This window comes from Cupressus sempervirens, chromosome 1, assembly GCF_028749045.1.
Source record: "Cupressus sempervirens isolate cs-2001-9-10 chromosome 1, ASM2874904v1, whole genome shotgun sequence".
In the NCBI taxonomy this organism is placed as follows: Eukaryota; Viridiplantae; Streptophyta; class Pinopsida; order Cupressales; family Cupressaceae; genus Cupressus; species Cupressus sempervirens.
This window is the reverse complement of record NC_143118.1, coordinates 19,111,264-19,133,315: the sequence shown is the minus strand read 5'-3', so window position 1 is coordinate 19,133,315 and position 22,052 is coordinate 19,111,264. Positions and strand designations below refer to the sequence as shown.

At 34.6% G+C, this 22,052-nt stretch overlaps 1 protein-coding gene across 2 annotated transcripts in view; it reads right to left on the bottom strand.

Annotated features, from left to right (window-relative positions):
- Positions 1 to 2,387: 2,387 nt before the first annotated feature.
- LOC149575947 (TOM1-like protein 3) overlaps positions 2,388 to 22,052 on the bottom strand; it is a 38,383-nt gene continuing 18,718 nt past the window's right edge. For both annotated transcript variants that reach the window (XM_089816066.1, XM_089816067.1), the window contains 5 exons: positions 21,824 to 21,990; positions 21,066 to 21,147; positions 6,147 to 6,232; positions 3,876 to 4,064; positions 2,388 to 3,608 (listed from right to left, as the gene is read on the bottom strand). In XM_089816066.1, coding sequence (XP_089672192.1) covers positions 2,720 to 3,608; positions 3,876 to 4,064; positions 6,147 to 6,232; positions 21,066 to 21,147; positions 21,824 to 21,990 — 1,413 coding nt within the window. In that variant the 3' untranslated portion in view covers positions 2,388 to 2,719. The remainder of the gene's footprint in view (positions 3,609 to 3,875; positions 4,065 to 6,146; positions 6,233 to 21,065; positions 21,148 to 21,823; positions 21,991 to 22,052) is intronic.

Sequence of the window (22,052 nt, the reverse complement as noted above, 5' to 3'; positions counted from 1 at the left end):
TCAGTTCTCTAAGATCCAAATGTACCAATTGAACAAACAAACACTTGAACAACTTTAGATCATATCATTCCATAGCTTAGTCTCTATAGTCAACTTTTAGTAACATCAACTAGTTGTCCACTATCATAAATATAATAGAATTGCAAAATGTAAACATTAATTAGTAAAACACCATTTATAACATCCACACAAGTTGGCACATATTCCCCTTCCCTCATTGTTGTAGCATGCATTGCCATATGATGGCCATTACCAAATTCTGCACGACTAGAAATCTATGTCCCAAACCCCCCATCACCTTTGCAAGATGCAAGAGCAGCCGTTGGAGGCCAAGAAACGCTAGAACTAGGAGGGGAACTGCCACACCAGAGCACCATTTTTTCTATTTTTTATCTTGATTTTTCATTCACTATTATCATTTTTCTACAATCCATTAAAATTTTAAACCAATAGCTTCTACTTTAGATTGTGTATGAACTTTTCTACATTAACGTTTCATATCACACTCTACAATCCATCTTGAAGATGCAAGTGAAAGAGATGTATAAAATAATGAGTTCAACTTCTACTTTTCATTTACAATTCCTAATTTTTATCTAGATCAATTTTAAACAAATTAACCTTTGTAAAAACAAATGACCTAATGACCTAAGGCTTTTATAGCATTGTTGGAGACCAATATTGGAATATTGAATTTAAAAATAATAAACGTGCGAAAAACATGTGCAAAAAAACTCTTGATTCAAAACTTACGGGCTAAAAAATATTTGAAATACTTTTTAAAATTTGAATTAACAAACTTATAATAAAACTAAATTGCTAAATGTTGCATACGATATTTAACACATCAGATCAATTAATTTTTATTTTATTTTTTAGCAAAATATAGTCTTACGTATCCTTAGATTTTGTTATGAAAAGGTGTAATTAAAGCTAATTTGTAATATAAAAATAGATTGTTTGTTGGTTAACTATTTCCTACATATTCATTGGGTTTGTTCACACATCTACTGAAAATAAGAGAGGCGGCAAAACAAAGTTCGGCAGAAAATTACTTCAAAATTGATAACTAAAAGTTAATGAATAGTCCAAGATTAAATACAATCCAATTAATTAAGAAAATGGGACTAAAAAAATTCTCTCCACAGAATTACAAACTTTCTCTGTCATTGGCTTATATTCCAATAGCTTTGCCATGATCAAATCAATTTAAATTATGCTTGGACCATATGAATAGCCTAATGAACCATGCTAACAGCACAGCCTATACAAGACTACCTCTCAAAATAGGGTGAGCTGCAATCAAGCATCAAGTTATTTAAGGCAATCAGTATCATAAAATGGAAAAAACCTTATGCTAAGACAGTTCTGCAAATTTAACAGGTAATCCACACAAGATTAACAAAAAGATGATGAAATTCTTGAACATCACATAATTTGACTTGGATACTTAACAGCCACACTGATGATTATGCGTCAACAAAGTCAAAAGGCTAAAATCAAAATATAAATGAATATGATTGGAGTTCATAGTGGAAGGTAGCAGATATAGATACACGTTTGCCCAAGGTTTTGAATTCATGATGGAAAGGAAAGTACTAAAAGTGCTTGTTCTGGAGCTAAAAAGATGCACAAGAAGCACCTTAGAAACCCAGTCCCTAAAACTGCAATGTCGATAGGATGCAAACAACTTCACCCTCCAAAAAGTGTCAGTTTAGGCTTTTACAAAACCACCCACGTTTTTGCTTATTTTCAGCTCTTTATGCCTTCTTTAGATATAACAACTTCCAATTTGGGGTAATGGGGCCAAAATGCTGGATAAAAGGCAGTGTACCTGTTTATTGATAAACATCTCCAGAAGCAATCCAAAATGCTGAAAGAAATGGCAAAAGTTTGAAAATGTATTGACCAATTTAAATCGGGTCTTTACCATAAATAACCACATAATCCTATTGCAAGCAACATAAAACAACACTATAAATCACAAAACAGGAAGACTCAGAATTACAACCAATGCCTACAAAAACCCTTGCATTTTATAGACTGCAATAATTATATTACTACATTATGTTCATGCTAAAACTAAAACAAGACTTATTAATATATCAAAGATCCAAGGTAGAATGAGTTTGTTAGCTATATCTAAATATCGGTAAGACAATTTGGCATAAACAGGAAACTTATTTTAGGGCACCAAAATGGGTTTTATCCCCTCACACAAGTAAACGATCTACTAAAATATCCTACATTTGTAATTATAAAGCTTTGCTTCAAACAAAATGCCACAATCAAATTGCGAACTAGATAATAGTGCAAGGCCACACAGGCAATTACTTCCCACAAATACTATGACAAGAAAAGATAATGCTCACACACTACTTGAGATCTGAAACAGAACAAGCTTCAGCAATACATTGCAATATATATATGGATCTTTTGGCCCTGTTACTAAAATCGTTTACCTTCTAGGTAAGAACATAAGTTTGTTTCAATATACAAATCTTCAAAAGGAATTTCATATCAGAAAAAAAAGTAACAAAAAATAAATTAAATTGCAGTTCACGAGGAATAATATAGCACATAATGAGTACTAAACCTCAATTGAACAAAAGACTATACAGTGGCTTCAATAAAACTGATGCTACACCTAAACCATCACTTGTAGCAAGCTACTTGAAGATATGTAGTACAAAGCATCCCAAAGAACAACCTCTAATTTTTAAAAACTCCCGCTTTTACTGGGTGAAGTTTTACTTTTTGCCTTGGCAAAGTCAACCAGGTCTTCAAACAGCTTATCTTCAGGTTTAACTTGTTTGCTGGAAGTTGAAGATTGTTGTGGATATGCAGTTCCATATGCATCATTGTAAGTTCCATCATGAATGGAGATGTTTTGTGTCCTTGATATCAACTCATCATGTGTAGACTGGCCAGAACCCAAAGCTTGCTGCTGCTGAAAAAACTGCTGTCTCTGATTGTGCTTTGCTGGAGGAGGGGGAATAACTGTTTTAACATTGCTATCATATATGGGAGGTCCTTGCAGATTATCTACACCTTGTGATGTATTTTGGTATTGCTCCACTTCCCAAGGAGCGAGAGGAAGGCTTTCAGGAGTCTTTTGTGTTGATGCCTTCGAATTCTGTGATTGTGGCCCATATAACAAAACTGACTGTTGTGGACTAAGAGACTGCCCTGCTGGATTTGACCATTGCAAACCCTGGCTAGATTTGTCAAAATATGACTCTGGGCCATGGTGTGGAAACTTCTGGTATTCATTCTGTTGTGTTGATGACATCCCTGAAGAGTAACCTCCATTTCGATATGGAGAATTTGATTGTGAATTCAAAGGATATGGTGAAGTTTGCTGAGAAAGAGATACTGGTGGTGAATGTGTGTATTGCTCATTGACTGTGCTAGCTGTTGGTGGAGTTGCAGCAGTTGGTGACTCGTAAGCATCACCACTGAGGAAATCCATTGTCTGCTCAGTTTGCTGGCCGTGAGTATCAATTTTTTTAAGTCCTGGTGGTGGAGGTATCAATGGGAGTCGACCTGTTGACTGATTCTTTTCAGTGTTATCAACTCTCTGATGAGCTTGTGCACTGGATCTTGACCTACAATGCATAAAATACTGTTATTTCTCTTTTGATTTTTCTGTATAGAAGCCTGTCAAAATATAGTACATGGATTTAATAGATGAAAGGAACTAGTTGAAAGAATTTGATGAGTAACTACATTATTTAAAAATTACACAAACTCATGGCATGTGTAAGAAACATCTTGGCAAAGCTTCTGCAGACACTTTCAAAAATACTAAATTACCAATTGTTTAAATCAACAGTCACATTTCTATAAGAACTTGCCATCCACAGATAAGCTACCTGCGAGCTAGCTGTGTTAAATTATCCTCCATCTCATCTTCTTCATGGTTGACACTGACAAGAGGAGCTGCATGAGTTGATGTTCTTTCCCACGTAACAGGAGACCCTGTAGTAATGGAGTCATGTTTCCCTAGCACACGATCCAATTCATCATTCAATGCAAGACCCTGACCAAGAAGTTCCTCATCCCTGCATTAAATTTGAAATAAAGGTGAACCACCTATATAATGGGCTAATAAAACATGCTTTATTGCTAGTAAGAAGCATTAAAAACTATATTAATGGTATGTTAGCCTGCACACCCAGATTCTGGGTCAGTTCAACCATGGAGATTCCCAGGGTCCTGTCAAATGGGTCATACCAGACAACCCCTCTATTCTACAAACCTCAATGAGTGGTCCACATTGACTGTCCAAGCAATTGCCTCCTCAGGGAATTGGCATAGCAGATGCCTATGTACCAGTTTTTGGTGCCTTCTACATTAAAGAAACCTATTTTGAAGATATTGGCTGAAACCTTGGTTTGGTTGCCTTCCAGGATTTCTTCCACATATATGGCATCTTCTGCCACCTTGGTTGTGTTGGTTTAAGCAGCCCCATGCAAAAGCAGTGTAAAACTCACAACACACACATTCGGCACTACCCCAATTTTTGAGGTTGTTACACCGAAGCAACCGAACTGTGTATTGTATTGCCATCAGGCATAACTATGAAAATCAGTTACTCTGGAATTTGAAATGCTTTTAGCTTGGCAGGTTAGATGACCTTTTCGCAGATTGATTACCTTGACAATAAATTAGTTTTTTCAATGTTAATTATGTAAAAGCTCTTGCGCCAAATTTTAATTTGACATCTTATTTATTTATTTATTCTGGCTTGACAGTTTAGGCACCAAAAGGTGAAAGGTATAAGGAAACAATACAAAATTATAACAAACACCCCTCTGCACAACAATACAAATATGGTAGAGCAATGAACTTTAAAAGTTAGATGATAAATCAAACATAAGAATAAGAGCAGAGTGTGCCACATACGCTCAATCAAGTACACTAAAGCCATTTCGTTAAACACTAAAGCAAATATCATTTTACCCATGATAATCTTCTAAAGACCCATATGATGCTGATTACTAATTTTATTGTTTAAACCAAGGTTGCATGGGTACTTGTACCCACACCCCTAGTACTTGTACCCACGTACCCAAGTACTGGGTACACGTATCCCAAGTACCGGGTACGTGGTGGAGAGCATCATAGCTAAGGATCTTGATTGAGATTTCTGATTTATTTTTTTTTGGTTTTATATTTGTGTATCAGCTCGTTGTTTATCAAGCTTAATTCAATACCTAATTAGTGCGAAACTTTGATAGAATATTGATTAACAATAAACTTTATCACTGTTCAAGCATAAGTTTATCACTTCCAATGTCATCGTCATATGATTTATGATCTTGTTCATGTTTAAAGTTCTCCTTCTCTGTTATTTGTTTATCAAGCTTAACTCAATACCTAATCAATTTGAAACTTTGATACAATATTGATCAACAATAAACTTTATCACTGTTAAAGCCAGAAATTTATCATTTCCAATATGTCATTGTCATATGATTTATGATCTTGTTCATGTTTAAAGTCTGCCTTCTATGTTATGCATTTAAACATTTATCATAAATTATTATTACAAACATATAACAAATCTGAAGCTGAAAGCAATAAATTGCACTTGCAAACTTTCACTGTTCTTGATTTGAAAAATCATTGTCATAACTCATAAATTCAGGTTTTCTATAAATATAGAAGTATAATTAAAAATAAAGTTTGACATACCCAAGTACCCCCATCCCCTATTATAAAAATAGCTGTACCCGTACCCGTACCCTAAGTACCCCAAGTACCCCTGTCCCCGTGCAACCTTGGTTTAAACATTGCACAATAAATATCTATCATTACAATTAAGTTTGGCATTCACATTGAGGTAGCATTTTTTTTCACTGCAATTTAATTTGTCATATGAAATTATGCAGAATCCAAAATGAACTCAATCCCAGTTTTTTAACAAATCTATCTACCAGACCCTGTTACCCAAACTAGAATTGGTGTCTCGGATGAAAGTTAGCACTTAAAATGATCACAATGTTTCAACATAATAACTTACAAAGGACATCCCAGTATTTTAGAGTTTTCACTCATTTCTAAAAGAACTTTACCAAATTCATCTCAGAACTAAAACAAAGGATTCCAAAAGAAAATCATAAACAGAAAACGGAACTTACGAAGTTGTATTGACAAGATGCATCACGCGCTGCTTGTAAGTACGACATTGCCCAACAAGATCTATAATCACTTCCTGCTTCAGACCCTGCATATTGTAGCTATTCCAATTACAAAACTAAGCCTTGTAAAATAGCTTCAATACTTCTAATCCATGTATGAGCATATTCGTTTTTTTTTATGTCCATGAAAATCATTATGTTGATATTTAATCCAAAACTCTACCCTTATAAAGTACAAAAAGTAAAATATTCAGCCAGGAATTTCCAAATTTTAAGCTTTTTAATAATGGACAACAGTTTTTTTTTTTAAAATTGTGCATGAAACCAAGTTATATTAATGGGATCCAAGTTCAGGGCTCTGTACATCTAATTTTCAAAATAAGCTTACAAACAAACTTTACTGGCAGTACATAAGGAATTTCCAGGAAATTTTAAATGACTATTCATTCTCTCCTCTTTGTGCATTTCACGTAATGAATGTTAAATCTTTTCCTGGGAATGTAGTCTTTGATTACATTTGTGTTCTGTATTTTTTAGAGACTTCAAAACTAAAAGCCATTGAAAACACATTAAAGTTATTTTGAAACATGACATGCCCCCGTAACCTGTGAGGTGAAAAAAGTGAGAATTGTGTATTTCCAAACAAATAGAAAAAAAAAGCCGAGTCCATAAGGCTCAATCTATATAACATTTTAAAAGCAGTCTTTCTTGCTTGCCTCTGGCCATTGATATGCTGATTTGATTGCAGCATTGCTATCTTATAGAAAACTGCTTGGTGGAATACAGAGGATGAGTGAAATACCATTTGCAAGACTAAGGCAAGAACATAACATTAAATTTAATTTTATACTTTCTCATCAGAACATCATTTTGCAATGCTAGTACAAAGAAGAGTCACATTGACAGCATGGGAATTCTCATTCTGAAGCTACATTCCTACATGGCAGTGTGGTGCATTTTTGCACTCAATGTTCATTTTTTATACCCACTGCCTTGAATCCTTTTCTACCCTTTTCTCACCTTTCCCTATTGTATTGGTGCCTTTGTATTAGCCTACCCAAGGTATTTTAGCTAAGGCTCATTCTATGCCCTTCAATGTTTCTTGGCCTTCAATGTTAATTATTTCACGCCTATGTGCTGTTGTCCCTTCCCTGCTAATATTCATGTTCAATTATGATTACCACAGCTAAGCTCTGACTACCTGATGAATTCAAGTTTCTTATAGGTTTCAACCACCAACAAACATTGGACTTATCTAATTTGATGGTCTATGGGAAATTTAAGTGATTTTGGTGCTCCCAATGCCTTGAAATAGAAGTTTAACTGGCCTGGTCAGAGGTAAATATTAGCCCTGAGCCCCACATGCCGTTGGATCATCTTCAAGAAGTTTGCATCAGTTGTCCAATATTGTTCATGTTGGGAGATCAAAAATCATGATGTCAGCAGTGCCCCATGTCAAGCCCAACTGTTTGAAAGCATTGTCAAAAATTTAGTGAAACATTGCACCATCTATTTGAAAGCGTCGCCCAAAAACATAGCATGTAATTTTTGGTTTTCACTCGAGTCTTAATTTTTAAATGTGTGTGGTTTCAAGCCATTCCTTCAGGATGTCCTTTCAAAAATTAAATGCTTCAGTTGGCATCGTGATCCTTGGTACATTCTACGCCTGTGTGGCATTCCTACATATTCATAGAAAACTCTAGGAAGCATATAATGGATTGCAATTTATACTCTTAAGATGATAGAGACGATGGAGTCCACAAATTTTATCTTTATCTATTTGGGATTATCTAGATGCATCTACCGCTGGAACCCATGTGCAGCTAGATGCCTATATCAAATGTTCCTTTGAAGGGACTGGCAGGAACCAATTGCAGGTCTATTTGCTATTGTTCCTCTGGGGCCAGCACTTACCTTTTCCTAGCATAAGCTTCATAAATATTGAGCCTGTGAATTTCAAGTTGAGGCATGCATATCCCTCACAGACAGGTCACAATAAATATTTATTACAGCACTTCTATTCTAACGACTTAATAAAAAATGTGGGTCCAAATATTTGTAATTCCTGAGAGACAATTACTATTGGCCTGACCCTAATAAGCATTTCACCCATTCCTTCACGTCACTGCTATTGGCTGCCAGGCATCTCGTCACTTCTAGCTGGTCATGGCTGGATGTCTATCCTATCACTATCAACACTAATTTTTAATAATAAAAAAATGCAAACAACCAGAGGCAACAAGAGTATAGAGTAAATTAATAGAATACCTTCCTCCTTGGACAAGAGATGCGAGACAAAGTGATAACCGTGCAAGCACACAAAAATGGTCACCTTGACTATGTGCTCCGGCTTCATAATTTATCTCAAGCTTGGATCAATATTTGCATCATCATTTCCTTTGATTAAATTAAATTATTTGAATTATTTAATTAATCATTATTATTTTACATCAATTTCCTTGATTAAATTGGAATTCATTTATTTAATTATTTTAAATAAATGGTTTGATCATCTTGATTTTTGAATTATTTAACAAAAGGAGTTTGCTCCCTTTTAATTAAATAAAACCCCTCACTTAATTTTATATGCAAAAATCATTATTTTAAAAGAAAAAAAATTAAATAACTGTCCCACACTTTATTTTATAAGAGAAGGGATTATTTTACATTTAAATTAAATAAAAATACCCCTCATCTTATAATTTTTATGGAGTGTTACACTCCACATCTCTTAATTAAATGATAATTGCACATTCTCTTATGTGGGTCATACCCTTTCATTTAATTTTCATTTTCCCTCCAATTTGGGAATGCCTCTTTGGATTGATATATAAAGGAAACCTCCTTCTTCATTTTGACATCATGATGATTTCTTATGCTACAATTATTATAGACATTTTTCAAGCTTTCTTGGAGACTTGGAGATATCTTGCATGTTTATGATAATTTTGAATCTTCCATTCATTGGATGTACTTGCAAAAACCAAGACCGATGTTCAAATGAGAGCCACCACTTCAAACCTTTGAATGTCTTTGCATATTGATGATAGGCAGGGTCACCGGGAGACGGGGAGACTTGGAGATCTTTGGTACTGGTACTGGTACCAGTATGGCAATTTTCAAAAATAGGAGACGGGTGTAATGTTCTGCAAATCCTAAGTCTTGAATCAGACTTATAATTCAGTTCTGAGATTGGCTGAGAATAATCTTCTTAATATTATCAATATTAAGTATGTTGTTGAAGGTTTATCTTGAATGTAGATTCGATGTTCTATTTCCAAATTGATAATATATAATAATGCAGACTTATTGATTGCTAGAAGTGAGATGCTTATAGGAGCAGACTGTTGTGAATTGTGCGTCCTCTAATCTGCATCCACAGCTGAATATATACCTTGCTAGAGGGTGTGTTCCTTAAGGGACATAACCCTTCACTTGACATTTAATATACCTCTTCCTAAGTCAGCAATTTCAGGAGACTTAGTTTAGGATTTAACTAACTAAACATTAGTTTAGTCAAACACAAACAAAGACATCCCTAGAAAGTCGCTGGCACCTATAGGATAAGCAAGTATAAATATTAGATGCCAATCTTAATATATATCAACAATAAGAGAGGTATGGTCTGTACTGTCAGACCTGTAGGATTATATAGGTTAGAATCTTAACACTCCCTCTTAACCTGATAATCCTACAAAGAGATTTATATCTAGCTATCATCAATACAGATGAGTAAGCAAGTATTAATACTCTATATTTGTTTGTCTCTTGTGTGGTATCATAGAACACATGATACAAAGTCATATTACTTAAACTTGTGATATGACAAATCACTGATACTAGTGATATTATACAGGATAAATCTGAAGGGTAATCTCTTCATTTATCCAAGTTATGATTTCATAGAAACTGGTATCATAACATGATCCTAAGTTTTAAGATCTACCAGAATACAGAATAAACCCAAAGAATACCAAGATTGTTCCTTTATCCAATTTCTGACCCATGAACATAACAATGTCAAAATCACAATATAATCTTGATCTCATATAGATCTTGCAATAGATCTCTACTGTTTAGCACATTATCTAAGAGATCGTCACCTCTCATAATGTTTCATACGAGTATTTATTATTTTCTGAGATCGTCACCTCTTAAAATAATGAATACAAGTAAATACAAATGGTGAAGCCCATAATAGTCAATAGCCTGACAAAATAAAATTATTTTATTAATAATCAAAAGAGTACAAATGGATTACAACTCAACCATACCAAGTCTCCTCCTGAAATGTTCTATCTTTATTCTAGATAGAGGTTTGGTAAGTATGTCTGTTGTCTGATCTACAGTAGAAATGTATTCCAATTTTACAGAATTCCTATCTACCATATCTCTCACATAATGGTAAGGAATTTCAATATGCTTGGATCTGTCATGGAAAACTGGATTCACCGAGAGCTTGATGGAACTCTGATTATCACAATGAATAATAGTAGGATTCATGGCTTGCCCAAATAATCCAACAAGTAACTTTCTCAGCCATACCGCTTCTCGAGAGGCCATTGCTACTGCAATGTATTCTGCTTTGTGGAGCTCTGACCTACTGAAGACTTGCTTTCTGCATATCCATGAAATCATTGCTGATCCTAAACTAAAACAGCATCCTAAAGTGCTTTTCCTGTCTTTAACACTTCCACCCCAATCTGAATCGATGAATCTATGCAAATCTAAAGCAACTTTCTCATATTTGAGTCCATAATTAAGAGTGCCTTGTAAGTATCTCATAATGTGTTTAACAGCAACTAAGTGAATCTCCTTAGGTTCACACTGACTTAAGGCATGAACAGCATAGCAAATATCAGGTCTTGTATTTACTAGGTACATCAGTGACCCAATCATCTATCGGTAGAGAGTAGAATCTATTGGAGGTGATTCTGCAGCTACTTCTTTAAGTTTATGCAAATTGGTCTCCATTGGAGAAGACATAGATTTGCAATTCCACATTCCAAATTTCTTCAAGATCTCTGAAGTGTACTTTCTTTGATTCAGTATGATACTATCAAAATTCTGTCGTACTTCCAATCCTAGAAAGTAATGGAGAAGCCCCAAATCTTTCATCTCAAATTCTCTAGTTAGATCTTTCTTGCACTGATCTATAAGATGATCATCACCTGTGATTAATAAATCATCAACATACAATATCAGTATTACCATACCATCTTTATCTCTTTCATAATATAAGTTTGGATCGGCTCCATTCTTAGAGAATCCTAAGCCGATGAGATATTTATCAATCCTCTCATACCAGGCCCTGGGAGCCTGTTTAAGCCCATAAAGAGCTTTCTTGAGTTTGCAAACAAAAGCATTAGGATCATGGGTTTCAAATCCTTCTGGTTGCTCCAGATAGACTTCTTTTGAAATCTTTCCATTGAGAAATGTTGTCTTTACATCCATCTGATGTACCTTCCATCCCTTAGAGGCGGCAATTGCTAAGACAACTCGAACGGTAGTATATCTGGCAACAGGAGCAAAGGTTTCTTCATAATCAATCCCTTCTTTCTGAAAAAAACCTCTGGCTACAAATCTAATTATATATTTCTCAATACTCCCATCAGCAGCATGCTTTATTTTGAATATCCATTTGGAAGAAACAACAGATTTTATTTTTGGTCTTGGAACTATTTCTCAAACATCATTTTTCATAATTGATTGGTATTCTTCTGTCATTGCTTCTTTCCAGGTTGGATGTTTAATAGCATCAGAAGGATTGGTTGGCTCTGTTTTGGATAAATCAATCATATTTGTTGTATGACTCGAGAATCTTTTAGGTCTTCTCACTGATCCTGAAGGTGCAACAAAGTCTTGAGTTGCTTCAACTATTTTTATGGCCCAAAGTGGTCTTTTTTTTGAACTTTTCTCAAGGCTTATATTTTCATCTTCGACCTCTTCTAAGTTCTCCCTCTGGGATTCAGATTCACTATTTTTTTCAAAACTTGATAAAAGAGAGGGTTCATTGGAGCTTATTGCTCTTTTGAATGCAAGATCTTACTCAAAGATTACATCTCTGTTAAGTTCAATAGTTTTCTGTCCAGGTATGAAAATTCTATATGCTTTAGAAGTTTCACCATACCCCACAAAGATACCTTTCTTCCCAGATGGTTCTAACTTGGTTCTCTTTTCTTTTGGAACATGAATGTATATAGGACATCCAAAAATTCTAAGATGACTTATATTGTGTTTTACTTTAGTAAATACTTCTTCAAGGGTTTTATCTTTAAGATAAGAGTGAGGGATTCTGTTTTGAATATATACAGCAGTACAAGAGGCTTCTGCCTAGAGATAGTATTCTAGATTTTGGTCAAAAGACATAACCCTAGCAGCTTCTATAATTGTTCTATTCTTTCTTTCAGCTACCCCATTTTGTTCTGGGTTATAAAAAACAATGTACTCCCTCTTGATACCTGATTCTTTACAAAATCTTATAAATAAGTCTGAGGTATATTCTCCTCCATTATTTGTTCTAAGGGTTTTAATTTTGTCCTAAAAAAATTTCAGTTAATGCTTTGAATTCTTTAAATCTTTGTAGGATTTCTTCTGATTCCTTGCATTTAAAAAAATAAATCCATGTTTTCCTAGAGAAGTCATCTATGAACAAGATATAATACTAGAATCCTCCAAGAGAGGGAACGGACATAGGTCCACATAAATCTGAATGAATTAACTCAAGTACATTATTTGTTTTCCTAGTACTATCATGAAAGGAACTTCTAGTACTTTTACCCAGAGCACACTCTTTACAAATACTAGGGTGATCTTTATTTAATTTAGGTAATCCGGTAACCATTTTTTCCATAGTTGATAAGGTTTTAAAGTTTAGATGCCCTAATCTTCTGTGCCATATTTCATTTGAATCTTCTGCTTTGTGAACTAGGGCTTGAATGGATCTACTGGGTTCTATATTCAATTCACACAAATATCCCTTTGACCAATTACTTTAGCTTTCTTGATGAAAGAGCTCTTAGCCCAAGTTAATACTTTGCCATCCACGAATGCAACATTGTGTCCATCATCTTCTAATGCTGTAATTGAGATTAGGTTTCTTTTAATCCCTGGTACATAGAGTACATCTTTAAGAAGAAGAGTATTTCTTGTCTTTAGTTTCAAAGAGCCGCTACCGATTCCTTCAACTGAGTGTGCAGAGTTATCACCAATAGTAACTTCACCGTTAAATTTCTCTGATAAGGAGTCTAGAGTTTCTTTGTATCCAGTTATATGTCTTGAAGATCCACTATCAATTACCCATGCCTTATTTGAGATTTCATTTGATAGAGAGGAATACAAAACACGGTTCTCAGGGTCATAAGTCTCTTCTTCTCTAATGACATTTGTACAATTTGCTTACTGTTTGGAATTGTCCGAACAATTAGACCTATAGTGTCCAAATTTTTCACATTTGAAACACTTTATATTAGATTAGGTCTTTCTTGGGCTTTCCATTCTTCTGATTTCATTTTTCTTCTTGAAGTGTTTTTTCTTGCCTTTATAAGAGTTGGCATTAAGAACGTGAAGTTCTTCATCTTCTACTTTTGGTTTTCCTCCTCTCTTTAGTTTTCTCGACTCTTCCTGAAGACAATCATTCTTGAGTTTGTTAAAGTCTGGAAGTTGATCTCTAGCACTTATTCCTTGTGCGAATGTTTCCCATGATTCTGGCAATCCATCTATGGCCATGAGCGTTAGTTCTGTGTCATTAATGATGGTTCCTATGCTTGATAATTCATCTCTAATGCCAACAACTCTTAGGAAATAAGAGTTTATCGATTCTCCTTTCTTTATCTGGATGTGATTCAGTTGTCTTTTTAATGCAAGGACCCTAGTTGCATTGTTTACTTCAAATGCATTCCGTAATGCATTCATCATATTGTAGGCAGTTTGGTGTTTCGTAAGCATAGGTACAATATCATTCTTAACTTCATCCAAGATGATTTGAATGGCTTTTCTATTTCCATTGGTCCATATGGATTTGTGAGGTTCAATTGATGGTTGTTTAAATGCTCCATCAACAAATTGTCTAACATTGTTTTCTTCAAGAATCATCAAGATTCTGAATTTCCATGCTTCAAAGTGTTCCTTTCCATCGAATCTGTCCTCAGGCCTGATTGTATATGCCATTGGAAATGGAAGACAACTACTGAATATATAAAATATCTGATTACTGAAAAAATTTGCAGAGCCCTAAGTCTGATAACTTGGCTCTAATACTATGTAATGTTCTGCAAATTTTGAGTCTTGAATCAGACTTATAATTCAGTTCTGAGATTGGCTGAGAATAATCTTCTTAATATTATCAATATTAAGTATGTTGTTGAAGGTTTATCTTGAATGTAGATTCAATGTTCTATTTCCAAACTGATAATATATAATATTGCAGACTTATTGATTGCTGGAAGTGAGATGCTTAGAGGAGCAGACTGTTGTGAATTGTGTGTCCTCTAATTTGCATCCACAACCGAATATATACCTTGCTAGAGGGTGTGTTCCTTAAGGGACATAACCCTTCACTTGACATTTAATAACACCTCTTCCTAAGTCGGCAATTTCAGGAGACTTAGTTTAGGATTTAACTAACTAAACATTAGTTTAGTCAAACACAAACAAAGACATCCCTAGAAAGTCGCTGGCACCTATAGGATAAGCAAATATAAATATTAGATGCCAATCTTAAGATATATCAACACTAAGAGAGGTATGGTCTGTACTGTCAGACCTGTAGGATTATATAGGTTAGAATCTTAACAACGGGGTTACTTGGAGACAGCAATTTTTTTAATAGTTTAAAGAGTCTGATACAAAATACACAATAGTAATGCAGTAAAACTAAAAGACTGAAGTAAATAATAATAGTAATGTTACATCAATATAGAGTCAAATATTTCAAAATTCACATAATCACATTATTGTATCTCATAATCATACTTGTGAATGTTAAAGACTGCAAATAGGCAAATGATGGTGGCATAATTTAGTAGGAGTTGCTCATGTTAGGCAAGGCCTATAGTAATATAAGGCAGGTCACTTCTCATTTTGATTGTTACAAGGATTTGGCAAAATGTTACCTTTTGATGTTCTTAGTCTCTTTTTAATTGATAAGAGTGTAGATAGTTCTCAATACCGATAATGAATTTTGGCATGTTCTTGATATGGCTTGGAAAGCCTAATATGCTAATTTCTTCATATATCTATACAATATCTTGAGGGATGTGTTAGCACAACTGGCATTGCTGTCAAAATAGATTAGAATATCAGATATGGTGCAAAAAGTCTGCAGAAATCTTAATCTGAAAGTGCAGATTGGATTGGCGATGGAGAAGAAACACATTCATTCGATACTTAACTGTTTTGCTTATAGTGACAGATTTTCTTTGATTGATAAAGTTTCAGGGTGACAGGCATAAGTCGATCCGTAGCTGATTTTTTGTTTTCAAGTAGTAGTCTTCTGTTTTGTAGAATCTGAAAATACTTTATCGTGATCGAAATCTTATTCATAAACCTGCTCTTAATGAGTTTGATATGTATTTGTTGTGGCAATAGACCTATTTGTGAAGTTTTCTGTTCAAAATGGCCAGGAATGAATGCATCAGTTTGGTTACCAAAATGGCACCAAATGAATCCATCAGTCTGCATATATTGGTTGTATTAGATCAGTTTAAATTCTGGCTATACAATTAGAACTGTTACAACTGTCTTTAAAATAAGTTGCAATTATTGTTTAATTCTACCATCTCATTCTCCAGGAATGAAAGGTTTGGTTTTGTTTATAATAATATGGTTGAAACTGTCAACTGATTCCTATATGGTTAAAACTGAGAACTATCCAAACAGTTATTAACAAATTTGGAAGCCATACAAACAATGGATAAAAAACATTGGTCTTAATTTTTGCATTAGAAAACATTAAAATGAGGGCGAAAACACATAAAATAATTTGATATTATATTTTACATTTATTTTTTATAAGGAGACTTCAGGGAGACTTCACTTTTTGGATTAGGAGACTCAAAGACTTTGTTATGAAGTCTCCAACCTTTTTTGAGGTCTCCGGAGACACGAAAAGTCTCCGAGACACGTCTCTGTCTCCGAGATGTGTCTTTTAGGGGGGGAGACGGGTTTCCCTGTAACCATGATAATAGGAAGCTATGAGTCGATTCTTGAGATCTTGCGTTTACATGGTGTTATTTTGAAGGATTTCGAGTGTAAGGATTCATAGAAGTGTGTTTGCTATTTGTCCACATTTTTCACACACAATAACAAGAGTTGAGAAAGGGTAGAGAAATATATATGTAGGTACATAGGGACATGATGGGAAGAAGGCATAGAGGTTTTTCCTCAATGGTTGGATAAAAAAGAGCCCGACTGTGATGATCGACTTAGGGAAAATCTGTAGAAACTTGTAAGTCCTCATTGCCAAATTATGTGCCTATGAGGCAAGAAAGTAATCTAGATTTAATTAATGGTGTTAGTTTTGACTGTTGTTACATTCATCATACATTTTCAAACTGATTTTGAGTTCCCGTTATGTCTTATTTTTCTAGTGATTGTTCAAGATGTTGTGCATCGCTGGTAGGATTAGCTACCCTTCATCAGATACCAGAACCTAGACAGCATTAATTTCCTATGCAATAGATTGTAAAATCCCATTGATGTTTACTGAAGCTACCAGCAAGTGTACCACTGAGTTGTATTTCATGTCATCAACATTGTATCCCTCCTCTGTGTTTGTTTGTCCACGTAAGAATAATGCCAGCAATATATTCCCATAGGCAAACGATATAATAATTAAATGCCCTTCATTGGATACCTGACTCTAGATGGCATCAATTTCTTATCCGATGGGTTGCTCAATCTAAGGGAGGTTTATCAAAGCTATTAGCAAGAAAGCGTGTAAATAGTTAGTTGTGTTTCAACTTTCAAGTCATCCATAGTGGATCCCACTCCCAACTTAAATGGATAAAACAAGCATTAAAAATTGTAATATACTTACCATTGAGCTTCTTAGAAAAGCTTCCATTCAGCAATCTATAATCCATGAGACATTGGATTTGACCTAGCTAAGTGAAATGCATCCGAAAGGAAGTCAAAGGACAATACACGGTTAAAGGCTAATCACCCATCAGGGGTGCACTCTCAAAAATCATGGTAGCAAAAATTATTCTCAGAAACAAATCCATAAATCTAAAGATAAAAGCCATTTTTCAAAAAGTTACAATTAATCAATATTAGGATAATAGATAAGCTTCTATTATTAGTTAATGGTTATCTATTTGTAATCTATTGTAAATATTAGAATGTTTCTAATATTAGTTTGTAGTTATCTATTAGCTTTCCTTAGCTTTGCCTCGGAATATGTTTGAGGTTTAAACACACTGTAAATGTTGGCCATGAGAGCAAAGTTAAAAGACTCCATAGGTTTGTTCCTTTTCCGAGTAGTTCTCCCATCAATGAGCTCATCGTCACAAAGATCAGTATCTTAACCCACCACTTAGGCTGGAGAGGAGAATGACCAACATTAGTATTAGGAGATGCTCTATGATCAGGGTCCTCATCTGAAGAATCTGGTTCAAACTCAGGTGAAGCATCTACAAATCTGGGTGATCCTACAAGAGAAGCTAGAGGTGTCTATACAATGATCACTAGTGTAACTGGAGCTACTCGAGCCCTCCCATCAGGTGGACCTAATGGAAGCTTAACTCCAAATCATGAGCCTTCATAGGCTGGTTTGTTGGATCAGGAACAGGAGAAATAAGCATGAAAGGTCCTCACCATAGTTAAAAAAACTCGATTTTGGCAATATCTCAGCTGGCACAAAAAATTTGAAAATCTCGAAATCGGCAAAAACTTGACATTTCTATCGAACATTTGAAAATATATAATTTCTTAGAATATGCTTAAAAATGCATATACACACCAAATTTGTAGAACATATAATGATTTGAGATAGTCACCATATATTAATCAAAGTTATTAGTAATTTAGTATTATAGTACAGTATATAGTAGTTGTTAAATTATATATATAATAAAATAGTATTAGAGGAAATTTAAAAATTAATGTACAGTTTATTTATGTATTTTTAATTTTTAATTATTTACCAAAATAAATTAAGTTTTAAACAAAAATTATTAATAAAATATATTAAATTTTTTAAAAATTAAATATATTAAAGTTTAAAAATTCATTTCCAAAATACTATCATACTTGGAAAGTAGAAAAAACCTCCAAATCTGCAAGCTACCAAAAAATCCCAATCCAAATCAATGCAAACAAATTTATTCTATGATGTCGTCTATTATTCTTTTCGTATCGTCGAATGCCAACTTAAAGGACCCTATTCATGTCATCATATGGCAACTCGAAGTCTAGACAATGTTGTCAAATGCAAGGAGCAAGTTTCAATGCAGACAAATGAGAGTTAGGAGGCTAGGTCGCGAATATTTTTAACATAATATGAAACCTAAAATGGCTCGCCCAACGACTTTTGAACAACATTTGCCTACGACTTTCCCCTTTTACCGCGATATATTCCAAAACAGGAGCCGCAATTTTTTTCCATATCTCATTGACGATTTATGCTGCGATATACTAGGCCAAGTCTGTGCTCTATGAATATCGCGAGATAAGCGATGTTTCGCCAAAATTTTAACTATGGTCCTCACTGCTCATCAAAGACTACATCATGACTATATAGAAGACGAGATGTCTCAATGTCAATCAAGCAAGACCGACCACCTTGTTTGTTGATAACGAAGGCGTTATCAAATTAGCACGAAATCCAATCTTCCATGAACGAACCAAGCACATGGATGTTAATTGTCACTACATATGACAGCTGGTTGAAGATGGGACAATAGACTTGCAATATGTTCCTACCACGGATCAGACTATAGACATTCTCACCAAGCCTCTTGGTCCTGATAAGTTTGTTAAATTCAGAGGACAGCTTGGTGTTGTGGATAGATTAACCATTAAGGGAGGTATTACGATAATAGATAAGCTTCTATTATTAGTTAATAGTTATCTATTTGTAATCTATTGTAAATATTAGAATATTTCTATTATTAGTTAGTTTGTAGTTATCTGTTAGCTTTCCTTAGCTTTCTTTTACTAGAATAAAATATTTCTATTCTTTACGATCGTTCCCTAAGGAAACATCACTTTATTCTTTTGTGTGTATTGACCTCTCGGTCTCTGTTAATATTAAGCAAGTATTTTACCAAATACTTCGTAATAATCAAAACAATAAGGCTCAAGTTAGGAGCTTTGAAAAAGATCGGATAGGTTTTGCTAACACATAAATAATGCAGTCAAAACTGTCAAAAATTCATGTAAAATCATAACTACTTCGAAGTTAACCAATTTATTAGAAATTTTATGGCATTTACCGGCAAAGAAAAATAGCTGTAGTCAATTTCTTCAAAAATTTACAGAAATTCACAGGGAAAATTTGTCTGATCAATCACCCAATCCAAGATTACCACCATTACTCACAATTTTTTGGCAAGAAATGCAACTAGGGATTGGATTATTGCTGTAGTTGCAATCCAGAACCAATAATACTAGAGCTGAGGATGATGATAACAGTGACGGTGATTAACATCATATAACTGTTCTGCACAGGATCAAATTAAAACTGCAATGTTAGCACCAATCCGACCGAAGGAACAACTGAGGTGAAGTCCACTCCCACCACCTGAAGATGTGTTGTCAATTGCCACCACTGAACTGATTTTTGTCCAACAAGGCCAAATCACATTACTCTTTTTAGTCAAATATTTCAAACTGGGAATGTGTCCCAAACCACAACAAAGTTATTTCCCTCCCAGTATTAGAACTATATGAAGTGGGGGGGGGGAATGTTAAGAATATAAATTGTCACATATAGTTAGTTTATAACATTATTAGCTTTATTATTAGCAAGTCTAACCTATTAGGTTGAGTTATATAAGTTTGTTGTTGGGTGCCAGTCCTTAAGATTGGATTCAATAATTCAAGAATCAATTGCTTTAGAATATTTGATCATAGTTTGCAAATTCTTTTTGATAGCTACCTACATTCGAAACCATAGGTATGCAGACTTGATGCACAATCTACATATAATGTCAAAATGCTGCAAAGCAAATAACCAATAATTTAAAGAGGAGCTCCAAATTAAAGAAATCAAAGCAGGGATGGACTTGTGACATTGCTGCTCTTTTCTGTATGTTAGCACCAAATGGCTGGGCCCTTGAGAAAAACAAAATGGTGAAAATAGGATTTCTGAGAAAATCCTAGCAACTCAAAAAATAAACCATCATACATCTCTGATTCAAAAGCTGAACCTGTAAGCTCACCCTAAGGCTGTTGGTTAGGTGGTGGTGGTGGTCCTGTAATCACTAAGGTTAAAACCGGAATTCTGCATGCACAGATTGACCATTCTGACGGGGGAACAGATCAACCATTCGGCCCCCCTCTACTCTACTGTATGTAGGATAGAGCCTCCAGCGCCGGATATTATGATATTAGTAGACCATTGTGATTACATGCTTGTGCCTTCGCTGATCCAATATGCTCACAGATCTAAACCTCAGTTTTGTTAAATAGAGATGAGTCCCCCATTTATGGCCTTGTTGGTTCATGTATCCAGGTCAGAAGTGTTTCACGTGGGAACAAAGGGTATATCGTGCTAGCATCACCAGTCATGTTTAAAAGTTTACAAGCCACTTATTAAAAAAAACATTAATTCTAAAAAAAATTCAAGAGATTTGGACTTCTAGCAGTCTTGAATTTAAATTTTAAAATAATAGGGCATCAGATTGAATTAATTCACAAACAGTGTTAAGTGATAAATGGATAAAAAAACACAATATCTTATGAGTACCAAATTACCTCCTTACTATGAGGATCTAGAGCATTTAGCATCTCCATCAATACATCAGATATACCTCGTGCATTCTGAATCTCTGTCAAGCTGTAAAAAATGGTTTTTAGAAAGGAGGCTTCAATTTTCTCAACATCAAATGATCCTTCAATATAATTAAAGCTCTTAAAACACTATATTGTTAAATGCACAACATTAATTTCAAATTTCAGTCTTCATCCATCAACGTTTCAATTGTACAAGCTGCAAGAAAGTAATACCTATTCTACTAGCATATAAAATAAGATAAGAAATCCTGCAACAAAGATTCAGCATTCAGGATCCCAGAGATTTGTTATGCTTCCAGAAATAAGTCTGTGATGCTTCCAGAGATGAGTCAATTTTTTATTTTATTTTTGTTAATCACTATGCTACTGTTAGTTCTACATGGCACTTAAGGTGTATACAAGTCTCCTTATCTCATTGATATTCTTGATAAAATGGACACATGCATTAACATTTATAAATTGAACTGTGCTTTTGGAATAAGTGGCTAGGCACTTTGGATTTATTAATGTCACAATTGGCAATGATATTTCACTAAAGTGAAAGATGTGGCAGGCATGAAATAGAAAACATGGGGAAAAATAATAAAAAAGCATGTTGACTAGAACTAAAGGCACTAAGAAATCCACAAATCAAACCAGCCAATATGATTCCCACCCATTGTTAGAAGACAAAAATCAAAATATCAAAGATGCTAAAACCTCTCTTGAAAAATACATACCTTAGACCAGATACCTCAGAAGCCATAGATGCCTCAAGTTCAACTCCATCCTCAAAACCTGAAGGTACATGGCTTTGAGTTGAAAAAGAAGTTATTGGCTGTGTCTGAGGTGGAGTAAAAATTGGAGCAGAGCTCTCCGGACGTGGTGGATATTCTACTCCTGCACGCTGTGGTGAAGATAGGATGTCACATCTTGTTTGATTAAAACAGATATCAAGAAGCATGCCAA